Source organism: Pelophylax lessonae, assembly GCF_965119305.1.
Source record: "Pelophylax lessonae genome assembly, chromosome: 5".
Taxonomy (NCBI): Eukaryota; Metazoa; Chordata; class Amphibia; order Anura; family Ranidae; genus Pelophylax; species Pelophylax lessonae.
This window is the reverse complement of record NC_138772.1, coordinates 35,214,823-35,230,135: the sequence shown is the minus strand read 5'-3', so window position 1 is coordinate 35,230,135 and position 15,313 is coordinate 35,214,823. Positions and strand designations below refer to the sequence as shown.

At 49.1% G+C, this 15,313-nt stretch overlaps 1 protein-coding gene across 1 annotated transcript in view; it reads left to right on the top strand.

Moving 5' to 3' along the window:
• Positions 1-15,313, top strand: part of TSPAN13 (tetraspanin 13) — a 111,356-nt gene that overhangs the window by 62,894 nt on the left and 33,149 nt on the right. The window contains exon 2 of the mRNA XM_082259078.1: positions 1,630-1,797. Within this exon, the coding sequence (XP_082115204.1) occupies positions 1,630-1,797 (168 nt within the window). The remainder of the gene's footprint in view (positions 1-1,629; positions 1,798-15,313) is intronic.

Below are 15,313 nucleotides of genomic sequence, written 5' to 3'. Positions count from 1 at the left end.
TGTGGCTCGGATCGGGTCCCCCATAGCAAGCTGCTTGCTGTGGGGGCACTCAACAGGAGGGAGGGGACAGCAGTGAAGAGGGACCAGAAAAGGAGGAGGATCCGGGTTGCTCTGCAAAACCAACTGCATAGAGGAGGTAAGTACAGCATACCCCACTTTTAAGTACACAATGGGACCAGAGCATGTATGTAAAACAAAAATGTACTTAAAGTGAAGCAATACCTTTTTTCATTTCTCAATGCATGTAAATACACTAGCTCCATAGGAAATCTTGGTCAGCTTGACATGGCACTGCTCCCAAACCATGTGACAAGGACACCAAGCTTTGGGGAGCATGTTAAAGGGATCCAGGACTATGACATGGTAGATTACCTAGGCAAGCTGGCCAACCAAAAACAGGATATGTTGTAGTCCTGGGTCCCCTCTCGGTGCTCCCTAAGTTTGGTATCCCTGTCACTTATGGTTTGGGAGCAGTGCCATGTCAAGCTGACCAAGATTTCCTATAGACGCCAATGTTAAAAACCGGGAATAGTGCAATGCCAAGCTGAACAAGCTGTGTCCTTACTCGCGAGTGTACTTAAAGCGGAGTATGCCTGTATAACATGTTTGCTTGTTGTTGACTTAAAAAAAAAAGAAAAAAACAAGACTTTGCAATCACTTTCAGTCTATGTACAGTATGTGCAGCCTTTTTCTGTATAGTTGTTGGACCTCCTTTTTATTTTATCCCCCCGTCTCTCTGTGACCCCCTTCCCCCTATCTTTTCCCATTTATCCACCCCTTCTCTTCCATCACTCTCTCTTTTCATCCCTCACCCACACCCTAAATTTTTTTCCCCTCCTCTCTCTGTTCTCCTGTCCCCCCTCTCTCGCTCTTTTCCTTCCTTTCTTCACCCCCCCTCTCTTCTACCTCCCTCCCCTCCTGTCTCTCTCCCCTCTCTCCCCTCCCTCCTGTCTCTCTCCCCTCCCTCCCGTCTCTCTCCCCTCCCTCCCGTCTCTCTCCCCTCTCCCCTCCCTCCTCCCTCCTGTCTCTCTCCCCTCCCTCCTCCCTCCCGTCTCTCTCCCCTCCCTCCTCCCTCCCGTCTCTCTCCCCTCCCTCCTCCCTCCCGTCTCTCTCCCCTCCCTCCTCCCTCCCGTCTCTCTCCCCTCCCTCCTCCCTCCCGTCTCTCTCCCCTCCCTCCTCCCTCCCGTCTCTCTCCCCTCCCTCCTCCCTCCCGTCTCTCTCCCCTCCCTCCTCCCTCCCGTCTCTCTCCCCTCCCTCCTCCCTCCCGTCTCTCTCCCCTCCCTCCTCCCTCCTGTCTCTCTCCCCTCCCTCCTCCCTCCCATCTCTCTCCCCTCCCTCCTCCCTCCTGTCTCTCCATCTTTCTCCCCCTTCCCTCTGAGTCCTCTCCTCCTTATTTTCTCTTATGCCCTTTTCCTAACTCGCGTCCCCTCTGTCGCCCCATCCCCCCTGCACCCCAACCACCGATTCCCTGTCCTCTTTGACTTCTCCCTCAACTCCTCTACTCTGTACCCTCTCTGTTCTTTTCTAACCCCCCCCCCCATCATCAGGATATCTTACCCTTGTATATAATGTACACACCTCCATGAAGGATATTAGATGTCCCCCTGACCTCTGTTTTCTCTCCTGTAGATGGTCAGCCTCCTGCTGATCGGAGTGGCAGCATGGGGTATCGGATTTGGCCTCATCTCCAGCTTCCGTGTGGTCGGTGTGGCTGTGGCAGTTGGGATCCTCTTGTTTCTGATCGCCCTCGTCGGACTAATTGGGGCCATTAAACATCACCAGGTGTTGCTGTTCTTTGTATCCTTTTATTGGATGGATCTCAACCTATACAATGTAACTGATTTATAAATGTTGTTCTCCCCTCTCTGCCTCCTTCTGATGAATGAAGAACAGCTTGAACTTTGCTATTACACACAATGCGGTTTGAGCCTTTGCAGACTAAACGCACTGTTTGGTGTGCTGCCAAATATGCTGCATGCGGGATTTTTGGCCCGTCGCAGTGTGTTGGGCATGCCAGGGGCTTCTCTAAAATTACGCATAATAACTTGCGCACATTCCGCACACTGCAGCGGGCCGGGCTGCTGTTGTATGGATTTCTCTGATGCATCAAAGCCATTCTGGATGCAGCCTATGCTAAGAACATTCGATCGCATAAGACAATACCCTGAGGGGCCAATCACACTATGTGCGGTGACTGGTGTTTTACTGAACTGGACAAAGAGGTTACCCATAGGCAGGGCTGCTGTTAAATTCATGGGGCCCCATACAGCCTACCTGACAGGGCCACCCCCCCCCCTTCCTCCTAGGCCAAAGCTGGCTAAGGATTTATCAGTCTCTATCTCTGCAGCTTCAGCTGCACAGATGAATGAATAGGAAGCACTCTGAGGTTTCCTTCTGATTCAGAAACTGAAGCATAGTAAACTGTTTACTATGCCTCAGTGGTGATAGGACAAGAGTGTTCATTCAGGAAAGGAAGGGGCCAGAAAATGACATTTATCAGCACTTTCCCCTGCTCTTCATTCTGAAACATCTCTCTATGTGCCCGCAGCAGCGGTCACGGGAGAGAGGGGAAGCCAGCAGCACTGCAGGGGGAAAGGGGCACATGGGACCCCGGGCAGCAGATGGAAGGGCCGCATGTGCTAGAACCACTGTCCCTGCAGTGCAGCCATTGGGAGAAAGAAGAGAAGAAGCTGGCAGTGCTGCAGAGGGAGGCGGAAGATTATCAGTGACTGCAGTAGGACAGTACAGCCAGACCTCTTATTTAGAAGGGGCCTGGCCCCCTTTTTTAACTGATGGGGCCGGGGCCCAGTACAGGAGGGCTTGCTGTACTCCCTTATTAGTGGCCCTGCCCGTAGGGCACATAGAAGACAATTGTTTTCTGTGTGCCCCATTCACACCGGAACACTGGTGTAATGTGCTTTGCAGTGTGGAAAATGCCCAATGTCTGCACATTTCTGCACCCCAATGGATGGCATGAAGTGTCACTATTTGACATTTCAAATGAAGTTGAAAAAAAAAAGCAATGTGATGTGCTGAAATGCGTATCACACTTCTTGCCGCGAGAGCCGCACTGCAGTTGTCAGCACAGTAAAGTGCGTTATCAGGGCCGTCTTTAACACAGGGCAAAAGGGGCAGCTGCCCTGGGCCCAGTCATTGTTGTGGGGCCCAAAGCAGCTGCCCCTTGAGCCCCCACTGCCTGTAAATAATTAAGTGGATTTGGGAGGGCCCAAAAAAATATTTGCCCAGGGTTCAATCAATATTAAAGAAGCCCCTGTGCGTTATACTGTGCAGACTAGTGAGAACATAGCCGAAGAACATTACAATACTAAAAGTAAGAAAGTAAATACCCTAAGAACATTCGATCCAAAGAGAGAGTACCCTAAAAACTTCAATCAGCAAACACTCAGAATTTTTTTTTTTTTTTTTCAAAACAGTGAGGTTTATTGAAATCTTTGGTACAATACAAAAATAAACCGTGCATTGAAACTGCAATCAGGTTCATAACACATTGGGGTACAAAAAATACAAATATACAAAATGATCAGCACCGAGAGACAGAACAGGCATAGTAAAAAACAAAACAGTAGTCAGTGGCTCTCCGTCGATCCAACCCTCGAACAGAAAATATTGATTTACCAGGGGCGGCCAACATAGAATAGTTACCCACTGCATTACCGAGCCGTATCAGGGCACTGCACCCATTTGTCCCAAATCTTGTTGAACTTCTGAGGGCACCCCCTATGTTTATACAAAAGTTTATGAAATGGGATGACACCATTAACCTCCTTAATCCACAAACCTAGAGTAGGAGGAGTAGGTCTCATCCACCTCCTGGCTATCAGTTTACGTACTATAAACAAAGTTTCCTGAAGAAATATGACAGTGGATTTGGGCATCTCTCCATCTGGGTAAACCCCCAGGAGACACTCCTTAGGGGAGAGTTGCAGAGGAGACCCCATCTTGTCATGGAGGAATGTGACTACTTGTTGCCATAGAGTCTGTAATTGGGGACAGCTCCACAAGAGATGAAAGAAGGAGGCGTCAGGGTCTCCACACATAGGACAAGAAGGGACCAAGTCAGGGTGATATTTGGACAGTCTAAGTGGGGTGAGATAAGCCTGGTGTATTATAAAGGTCTGAGTTAGGCGATCCGACAGTTTTGGCGACACTCTGCGGCACGTCTCCAGGGCATCCTCCCATTCCTCATCCTCCATGGCCCCCACACTGCGCTCCCAGCGGGTCTTAAGTGCAAAAGCCAAGGTGGTCGAGGAAGGTGTGTGAAGTTCAGAGTAGAACATGGAAATAAGGTGACTGGGTGCCGTACTTTTAACAATCTCAAGGGTGGTAACCGATTCTAGCTCAGGAGGGCCATCAGGGAATTGAGATCTATAGGCATGGGAGAGCTGTAAGTATCTGTAGTGCATGGGGCCCTGGATCGCAAACTGATCCTGCAAGGCCTCGTAAGACCGCAGACCAGTGGTCGTGGAGATATGGCTAAGGAGAAGGATGCCCCTCCCGCTCCATATCGACAGGTCAGGGATGGAAAGGAACTCGTGTAGTGCGCTGTTATGCCACAGAGGGGTGAATGTGTGAAATGGAGGGCACCGAAGCCTGGACGCTACCACCTCCCAGATCCGACAATAGTGGTATAGAAGAGATCTGGGGCACAAGGGCTCCGGTGAGCCCCTGACACCCCTAAGGATAACTAGGAGGGGGTCCCCGAGGGGATGAGCCCACCCAGGGCAGAGCAGGGTCAAAAAACGTTCTCTATCCGTTTTATCTATATGAAAGAACTGGGACAACTGAGCTGCCAGATAGTACAGATTAAAATCCGGCAGGGCCAATCCCCCTAGGTTTGTAGGATTCTTGAGTTTGTGCCAGGAGATCTTGTGCCGGTCAGCACCCCAAACAAAGGTCTTGAGGAGTGATTCCATCTGCTTAAACAGCTTGAGTGGCAGGTAAATAGGAGAGTGCCATACAACATAAAGTATTTTGGGAAGGAGAATCATTTTAATTAAATTGACTCTACCCATCACTCCCAGAGGTAATTTGGACCATACTTGAATTTTAGCCTTAAGCAGAGGGAACAGGGGTTGAACGTTATCCGGGACATAATCTGCTGAGTTAGCTGTCACTTGAATCCCTAAGTATTTAATGCGGGATACACATTGTAGGGCTGGGCTTGCGGGGGTGATTGCCTGTGGGCTCTCGTCAAGCGGGAGAATTTGTGACTTATCCCAGTTTATCTGAAAACCGGAGAATCGTCCATACCGTTCAATTAAAGAAAGGGCCGTGAGTAGGGATTCCCGAGAGTCCTCCAAATATAACAAAGTGTCATCTGCATACATGCTGATCTTCTCCTCCAACGGTCCCTTACGTAGGCCTCGAATCCCGGGATGCGCTCTAATGGCCATCGCCAGAGGTTCCGCGGCCAGGGCATACAGCAGGGGGGAGAGGGGGCACCACTGTCGAGTGCCACGGGATAAAGGGAAGGCGGTCGACTGCCAGCCATTTGCCAGGACCCTAGCTACCGGGGCGCTATATAAAAGTTTGACCCACTTAATAAAATTAGGTCCAAAGCCGTACCGGTCCAGACAGGTCCACAGAAACGGCCACTCTACCGAGTCAAATGCTTTAGCCGTGTCCAATGAGACCACCACCCTGCCACCCATTCCGTCGTGCCGTGCCTGGAGATTCATAAATAACCGGCGAAGATTAAATGAGGTGTTCCTCCCAGGCATGAACCCGGCCTGGTCCGAGTGTATGAGTGAAAGGATCACCTTGTTAAGGCGAAGGGATAAAATTTTCGCAAGGATTTTAGTGTCTACTGGGAGCAAAGAGATGGGACGGTAAGACTCTGGGGCGTGTACATCCTTGCCCGGCTTGGGAATGAGCACAATTAGCGCCTCCCGCATAGAAGGGGGTAGGGTTGCATCTTTGAATAGAGATTGAAACAAAGCCAATAATTTAGGAGAGAGGAGTTCCGAATATTGGGAGAAAAATTCAATCGGGAGGCCGTCCAGGCCGGGGGCCTTAGACCTAGGGAACTTGGACACGGCTGCTGCAATCTCTTCCACAGAGATGGGTGCCTCGAGGGTCGCCAACTGGTCGGGTGTCAAAGTGGGAAAGTCAATAGAGTCCAAAAAGTCATGCATGTCAGTGCAGTCAGCGGGAGCCCTAGAGGTGTAAAGAGTACTAAAAAATGAGCGGAAACACTGTGTCACCGCAGCAGGATCAGCGATCTCATTACCCAGGTCATCCTTCAAAGTAATAACTACCGGGGGCCTATCCTCACAATGGACTAAATATGCGAGAAGTTTCCCCGCCCGCTCACCATGTGCAAACAGATTCTGCTTCTGAAAAAACATCTTAGATTTCGCCCTCTCGTAGTCAAGTTGGGAAAGGACTTTAGAGGTCAATTTATACTGAGATTCATGTGCCGGAGTCGGGTCCCCCAGAAAGGCCTGTTCAGCTTCAATTAGATTTGTCGTTGCCCTGGAGATCTCCTCAGCAGCCCGCGCTCTAACAGCCTTGATTTTGGAAATCATAGTGGATCTGGCGAACAGTTTAAACGCCTCCCACACCGCAGCCGGGGAGGCAGTGCCCTCATTGTCAGAGAAGAATTGTGTCCAGGTCCCCTCAATGTCGTTCCCATCCGACACCAAGGGGAGCCAGGCAGGATTCAGGCGCCAGGCCGGGGGAGGTCTATTGCAGGGCAAGGACAACAGTATCCAATAAGGGCAGTGATCAGACAGAGTCCGTGGGGCGAAGCCTGCCGTCAGTAACCTGGGGAGCAGGGTTCGAGACAGCAATATCAGATCAATGCGTGACATAGAGTGGTGTGCAGCCGAAAAACAGGAGTACGCGCGCTGCGCGGGGTATTTGCTGCGCCAAGAGTCTGCCAGACCAAAGCTCTCCAACAATCGGGAGAACCTGGTCGGGGACGACCCCGGCGGCACCTGGGAGGCGCCACCGGACCTATCCAGACCCGAGTCCATCACATTGTTAAAGTCACCCAGCCAGATCACCGGGGCCCCTGGGCTCTGTGCCATAAACGCCAGTCCCTCCATAATAATCACAGCAGAGTAAGGGGGGGGCACATAGAAAGCCATCAGTAACATCAATTCCCCATAGACTGACGTTGTGAGAAAAACATATCTACCCATTGGGTCGACCTGAGATCCTAGGAGCTGGAATTGTACCGATTTGGCCACCAGTAGCGCCACACCCCTGGAGTGTGAGCTATAAGCAGAGTGTTGCACCCAACCAACCCAGGGACGTTTGAGGGACTGTTGTACACGGCCCTCCAAATGTGTCTCCACCAGAACTATAATATCAGCCCGTACACGGCGTAGGACATTAAAGACAGCCGTTCGTTTAATCTTATCACGCATACCCCTGACATTCCACGTCAACAATTTCAATGCGGCCATGGCAGGGGTAGTACAGAGCGCGGAGCGGAGGCTCCCAGGATCTCAGGCAGTAAGGCCGCGGAACCAACAAGTCCACGGTCACACACCAGCGGCGATATACAGCAGCAAAAGAGCAAATAATCATTACTTGAGGTCAATGTGCATAAAACAGAAACAGTATAGAGATTGTACCAAATATAAATCATAAACAATGGTAACACCCCAATCCCCCCTCCCTGCCCTGCACCAACCCCAACTTGTGCGGGCATGTTCCCAAACAAGTGCCTCAACCAGAACAGGCCCACATGCGACTGGGAAAGAGCAAGATCAGGAGGCCAGGGACCCCCAAGGTATGCAGCAAAAATACAGCAAAATGCAAATAGAATAAACAAGGGGGCCCGGGGGCCCAGGTCCAGCAGAAGTCGCAGGGGGCAACAGGGGAGTTGGGCACAAACACACGCCTTAGCGGGTGTAGGGGGCGAAAACCAACAGGTGTATCGCTGGGTAGCAAAGCCTATGGGCAGGTGGAAGTCCATAGGAAGAGAACAGAGAAATCAGTTCCATCTGTGGAGCTAGGGCGCTCCGCCGGTCAAACACAGGAGCAATAGTGCAGGAAAATGAGGGGGGAGGGGGGGGGGAAGGGGGATGCAAAGTCTTGAGTTCCGCAGGATCTACAAAACCCCTCCTCCGCTCTTGCAGCAGCTTAAGGTATAGGCCATCAGGGAGAAAGTATCATGAAGTCGCCAGGGCAAGGTGGTCAGGCTCTAGCTTCCAGGCCTTCTAGCCAGGAGATGGCGGCCTCCGGATCCTCAAAGAAGTGGGCTCGGTCCTCGCCCTCCACTCTAAGACGGGCCGGATACAACATGGAGTACTTGATATTCTTGATACGCAGTCTGCGTTTGACCTCCAAAAAGCTCTTGCGGCGCCTCTGGACCTCAGCAGAGAAGTCGGGGAAAATCGCTATTTTGTGATTTCCAAATGGAATGTTCCCCTTAACCCTGGCCAGGCGCAATATGGCATCACGGTCCCGGTAGTTCAGGAATTTAGCGATGAACGTGCGGGGGGGTGCACCCTGAGGGGGGGGGCGCCCTGAGAGGCGATGTGCACGTTCCACAACAAAAGTGGGTGAAAAGGATTCTCTGCCATAAGTCTGAGTGAGCAATTGTTCCAAATATGATGAGGGGTCAGCACCCTCAGAGCCCTCCGGGAGGCCGATGAACCGCAGGTTACAGCGGCGCAGCCTATTCTCCATGTCATCTTGTTTTTGGAGGATAAGGTGTACTTGTTGCTGCAGCCTGTCTGAGGAGTTTTGCAATGGGGGGAGGGAGTCTTCCACCTCACTAATTCTGTGTTCAGCCTCACCAACTCTGTCCCTCAGCTTCTGCATATCCTGACGCATCAAAGATATATCTACCTTCACCTCCTCGATTTTAGTAGTCAGCATGGTCTGGCAAGTAGCAATCGCCCCCAAAACCTTGGATGTAGCAGGGCTCTCAGGCTCCTCCACCACGAGCGACGGGCCGGCGCCATCTTGGATCGGGGCCTCCTTCTCCAGCCTCCGGAATGCAGCCAGTTTTGCCGCAGCTTCAGAGCCTTTCTTCGGCGGAGACATGCGGAGGTCGGTGCCGCGGGTGCGCGGGAGGTGAAGGAAGGATTATCGTGCCCGAAGGGCTGCAGGATTAGCGGTGAAGGATATCGGTCCGGCGGAGCTCCTCTCACACACGTCCTCTCACATGCTGCGCCAGGCCACGCCCCACACTCAGAATTTTTGATCAGAAAATACCCTGTGAACATTCGATCTGAAGCCATTTAATGTCTGCAGGAGGGAGAAGAGGAGAAGCGGGCGTTCAGCGGCTGCATTAAGAGATTGGTTCCTCTACATTCTGCTACCCCTGTCGCCCTCCTTTCCGCAGGGGACCCCTGGAGCATGGGACTGGGTCACAATGGCTACCCATGTATGCAGTGATGAATTAACTCTGGTGTGCACGCATGGGAGTCACGCCATCCTGGGCCAACCAATCAAAATGGCCTGAAGATGTCAAGCCTTAAAGAAGACCAGGCAGAGAAGATTGGAAGCTTGCAGAGGTCACATCACTGGACGGGAGATAAGTACATGCATCTATAGTTCCATTTTACATGCAGACCAAGCTGGTACAGTAATAGAGGGCGAGACAAACTAAAACAAGACCAGTGGTGCTTGGCATAAATTTTTTTTTTTTTTTTTTAAGAACAGGTGACTATTCTAAGCACCCATTGGCAGTGGTAGCTGACATTTCTGGTCTGACAGGTGCTCTTTAAAACCTCCACAGGGTCACCTTTTGCTGTAGACAGACACAGACATGTCCCATAGGTGCACTGATAGTAATATGTTTGTGTACAGAGCATTGATGGCGGAGCGTGTTGTGACGAGTCCCATAGTATAGGAGAGGTGTGACTCTGAGTCACGGTGCAGCGCGATGTTTGATTAGTGGGAGCAGCTGCCGGTTGTGTACTCAGCACATGTAATCTGATGATTAAATGCTGTGGATTTGCTGGCTTTAAAAATGGGACAATGGTCTGATGGTTGACCAATCATCTGTGTCCGTGACTTTTTTAAAACCTTTCTGTTCACTGGATCAACATTGGGCTTTTGGGGGATCGATCTTTTCTGAACTGAAGTAGGGTGCAAGGCAGAATGACAAGGATGTTGCTTAGCGTGTGACAGGAAGCCTCTCTTAATGGTAGCATACCCAGGTTAGAATCTTTGTAACCGACTCGTAAAAAAATAATAAACAAAATTTAGGCTTAATTCACACTGCAGAAAAATGCAGGGAAAATGGACGTACACACTGTATCTCACAAAAGTGAGTACACCCCTCACATTTTTGTAAATGTTTTATTCTATCTTTTCATGTGACAGCACTGAAGAAATGACACTTTGCTACAATGTAAAGTAGTGAGTGTACAGCTTGTATAAGAGTCGATCCACACTAGCGCGACTTGTCAGCCTGACAAGTCGCGGTCCATTGAACACTACAGGGACCCGTTCTAATAGGAGCGGCACAAGTCGCTCCGACTTAGAAAAAGGGTCCTGTACTACTTCGGGGCGACCTCAGAGCGACTTGCATAGACTTCTGTTATGTGAAGTGCATGCAAGTCGCTCCGAAGTCGTGGTGCATGGGAATGCACAAGTCGCCCCCGAAGTAGGACAGAGTCGTGCCGTCCCAGCGTGAACTGACTCTTACAGTGTAAATTTGCTGTCCCCTCAAAATAACTCAACACACAGCCATTAATGTCTAAACCACTGGAAACAAAAGTGAGTACACCCCTAAGTGAAAATGTCCCAATTGGGTCCAATTAGCCATTTCCCCCCCTCGGTGTCATGTGACTCGTTAGTGGTACAAGGTCTCAGGTGTGAATGTGGAGCAGGTGTGTTAAATTTGGTGTTATCACTCTCACTCTCTCATACTGGTCACTGGAAGTTAAACATGGCACCTCATGGCAAAGACCCTCTGAGAATCTGAAAAAAAGAATTGTTACTAGGCTATAGGAAAATTGCCAAGACCCTGAAACTGAGCTGCAGCACTGTGGCCAAGACCATACAGTTGTTTTAACAGGACAGGTTCCACTCAAAACGGGCCTCGCCATGGTCAACCAAAGAAGTTGAGTGCATGTGATCAGCGTCCTATCCAAAAGTTGTCTTTGGGAAATAGATGTATGAGTGCTGCCAGCATTGCTGCAGAGGTTGAAGGGGTGGGGGGTCAGCCTTTCAGTGCTCAGACCATACGCCGCACACTGCCTCAAATTGGTCTGCATGGCTGTTGTCCTAGAAAGATGCTTCTTCTAAAGATGATGCACAAGAAAGCCCACAAACAGTTTGCTGAAGACAAGCAGACTAAGGACATGGATTACTGGAACCATGTCCTGTGGTCTGATGAGACCAAGATAAACTTATTTGGTTCAGATCGTGTCATGAGTGTGTCGCGGCAACCATGTGAGGAGTACAAAGACAAGTGTGTCATGCCTACAGTCAAGCATGGTGGTGGGAGTGTCATGGTCTGGGGCTGCATGATTGCTGCCGGCACTGGGGAGCTACAATTCGTTGAGGGAACCATGAATGCCAACATGTACTGTGACATACTGAAGCAGAGCATGATCCCCCTCCGTTCGGAGACTGGGCCGCCTGGCCGCAGGGCAGTATTCCAACATAACGACCCCAAACACACCTCCAAGATGACCACTGCCTTGCTAAAGAAGCTGAGGGTAAAGGTGATGGACTAGCCAAGCATGTCTCCAGACCTAAACCCTATTGAGCAGCTTCTTGATGTCATGGAGTGGAAGAGGACTCCAGTGGCAACCTGTGGAGCTCTGGTAAACAGGGAAAAAAAACGCTCAGGTGCAAGTTCAGAGCCCGGTGCAGGTCAGATCCGCCATCCAAGCATTAGAAATATCCAAAAAGATAGAGACCGCACTCAAGGGTATAAGATGAAAATCAATCGAACTCCTTTATTCTCCATAAATACAGCAGACAGACAGTACAATGCACGAACAGACGTGTCGGGTTGACGCGTTTCACGATGTAAATCGCTTAATCATAACCACACAGTGTGTGGTTATGATTAAGCGATTTACATCGTGAAACGTGCATTGTACTGTCTGTCTGCTGTATTTATGGAGAATAAAGGAGTTCGATTGATTTTCATCTTATACCCTTGAGTGCGGTCTCTCTTTTTGGATATTTCTAGAGCTCTGGTAAACGCCATGCCCAAGAGTGCTAATGCAGTGCTGGAAAATAATGGTGGCCACACAAAATATTGACACTTTGGGCCCAATTTGGACATTTTCACTTAGGGGTGTACTCACTTTTGTTGCCAGTGGTTTAGACATTATTGGCTGTGTGTTGAGTTATTTTGAGGGGACAGCAAATTTACACTGTTATACAAGCTGTACACTCACTACTTTACATTGTAGCAAAGTGTCATTTCTTCAGTGTTGTCACATGAAAAGATAATAAAATATTTACAAAAATGTGAGGGGTGTACTCACTTTTGTGAGATACTGTAAAAAAAAATATTGGATCCCCTGCTGATTTTGTACGTTTGCCAACTGACAAAGAAATGATCAGTCTATAATTTTAATGGTAGGTTTATTTTAACAGCGAGAGACAGAAGAACAACACAAAAATCCAGAAAAACGCATTTCAAAAAAGTTATAAATTGTTTTTCATTTTAATGAGTAAAATAAGTATTTAATTTCCTATCAATTGGCAAGATTTCTGTCTCCCAGGTGTCTTCTATACAGGTAACGAGCTGAGATTAGGAGCACTCTCTTAAAGGGATTGCTCCTAATCTAAGCTTGTTACCTGTATAAAAGACACCTGTCCACAGAAGCAATCAATGAGATTCCAATCTCTCCACCATGGCCAAGACCAAAGACCTGTCCAAGGATGTCGGGGACAAGATTGTAGACCTACACAAGGCTGGAATTGGCTACAAGACCATCGCCAAGCAGCTTGGCGAGGGTGACAACAGTTGGTGTGATTATTCGCCAATGGAAAAAACGCATAACGATCAATCTCCCTTGGTCTGGGGCTCCATGCAAGCTCTCACCTCGTGAAATTTCGATGATCATGAGAACGGTGAGGAATCAGCCCAGAACTACATGGGAAAATCTTATCAATGATCTCAAGGCAGCTGGGACTACAGTATAGTCACCAAGAAAACAATTAGTAACACACTACGCCCTGAAGAGCTGAAATCCTGCATTGCCCGCAAGGTACCCCTGCTCAAGAAAGCACATGTACAGGCCGTCTGAAGTTTACTAATGAACATCTGAATGATTCAGAGGAGAACTGGGTGAAAGCGTTGTGGTCCGATGAGACCAAAATTGAGCGCTTTGGCATCAACTCAACTTGCCGTGTTTGAAGGAGGGGGAAAGTTGCCTATGACCCCAGGAACACCATCCCCGCTGTCAAACATGGAGGTGGAAATGTTTTGCTTTTGGGGGTGTTTTTCTGCTAAGGGGACAGGACAACTTCACCGCATCAAAGAGACAATGGACAGGGTCATGTACCCTCAAAATCTTGGGTGAGAACCTCCTAGCAGGCTATTGAAAATGGGTCGTGGATGGATATTCCAGCAGGACAATGACCCAAAACACATGGCCAAGGAAACAAAGAAGTGGTTCAAGAAGAAGCACATTAAGGTCCTGGAGTCTCCAGACCCTAATCCCATAGAAAATATGTGGATGGAGCTGAAGATTTGTTACCAAACGTCAGCCTCGAAACCTTAATGACTTGGAGAGGATCTGCAAAGAGGAGTGGCACAAAATCCCTCCTGAGATGTGTGCAAACCTGGTGGCCAACTACAAGAAACGTCTGACCTCTGTGATTGCCAACAAGAGTTTTGCCACCAAGTACGAAGTCATGTTTTCTGAAGGGGTCAAATACTTATTTCACTCATTAAAATGCAAATCAATGTAGAACTTTTTTGAAATGCGTGTTTCTGGATATTTCTGTTGTTCTGTCTCTCACTGTTTAAAACCGACCATTAAAATTATAGAATGATAATTTCTTTGTCAGTGGGCAAATGTAAAAAATCAGCAGGGGATCAAATACTTTTTTCCCCTCACTGTATCCATTTCATGTGCGTTTTGACATCCATTGATGCGCATTTTTACTGCTATGTTTACTGTGACATCACATCCTGTTCATGTTTTGTGGGTTAGGGACACAATGACAAGGCAAAGTGTCTTGTGTGGGCGTGCATTTTACACATGTGTACAGGCGTTGCATGGCCTTTTAAAATTCATACATGTTGCATTTTTAACCAACTCAACACAGCATTGTAGTGTGAATAGAACACATAGAAAACAATTGTTTTTTTTATGTGTCTGTGTTGATCTGCATTGTACAAGAGCGCTAAAACGCAGATGAACACACTAGCCCTAAAAAAGCGGCACTAAACCCCTCACCCCCTGGGCTTTTTCTCCACTGACCTGTATTGCTGCGTCCCCCTCATGTTCACCCACTGCAATCCAATGTTTGGGTGCCACACAGCGGGTCCCATGCCGCCCTCTTGGTCGTCTTCAGCTGCTGATGCGCTGGACCTGCCCCCAGACTGCCCTCTGGAGCCACCCCCTCCCACGCCTCAAACCAGCCCCCCCCCCCCCCCCCAAGGGCTTTGTGTACCAGTTTTGCAAGTCTCCTGGGAGATGTGATGTAAGTCCCACAGGAGGCTGCAGGGCCGGGTACAGGTCATCAGTTCAGAGAGAGAACTATAAATAATGGGGCTAATGTAACAATGTGCAATTAACTCTTGTATGGACGGTATCACAACTTGCTGACTAACAAGATCCACAGGCAGATTTAGCTAAACTTGGCACATGCATGGATTTTTTTTTTTTTTTTTGTCCTGGTCTCTTTAGTCATTCCTAAAGAGTCCTTAAGGCCCGTACACACGCACCGATTGTCGGCCGTAAATATTCGGCCAACGGCCGATTGTCGGCTTGTTAGTATGATGCTTCCGACAACCGACTGCGACTTTTCGGCCGAACAAAATCTGGTGTGCATGCTATAAAATTTTTGTTGGCCAACACCAGAACGGCCGATTGTTCGTCAGTCAGTACAGATTTCGGCCGACAAAAAGCAGATGAGCAAGACTGGGCATGCTCAGAGAAGAAAAAACACATGGAAAGTTAACCATCACATGACCTCACTTCTGCAGTCGGTTGTTGTTGGCCGACAAAATCCATGTGCAGTCTTTAGCACTTTTCACCCAACACGACAGCACTGGACAAAAGACGGCCGAACGGTCGGCCGACAATCGGTGCATGTGTACGGGGCTTGACTGCACATGGATTCAATAGAAATGAATTGACTACATGGTAAGGCTAGGAGTGGCTAGCTAGGGGCTGAATTATCT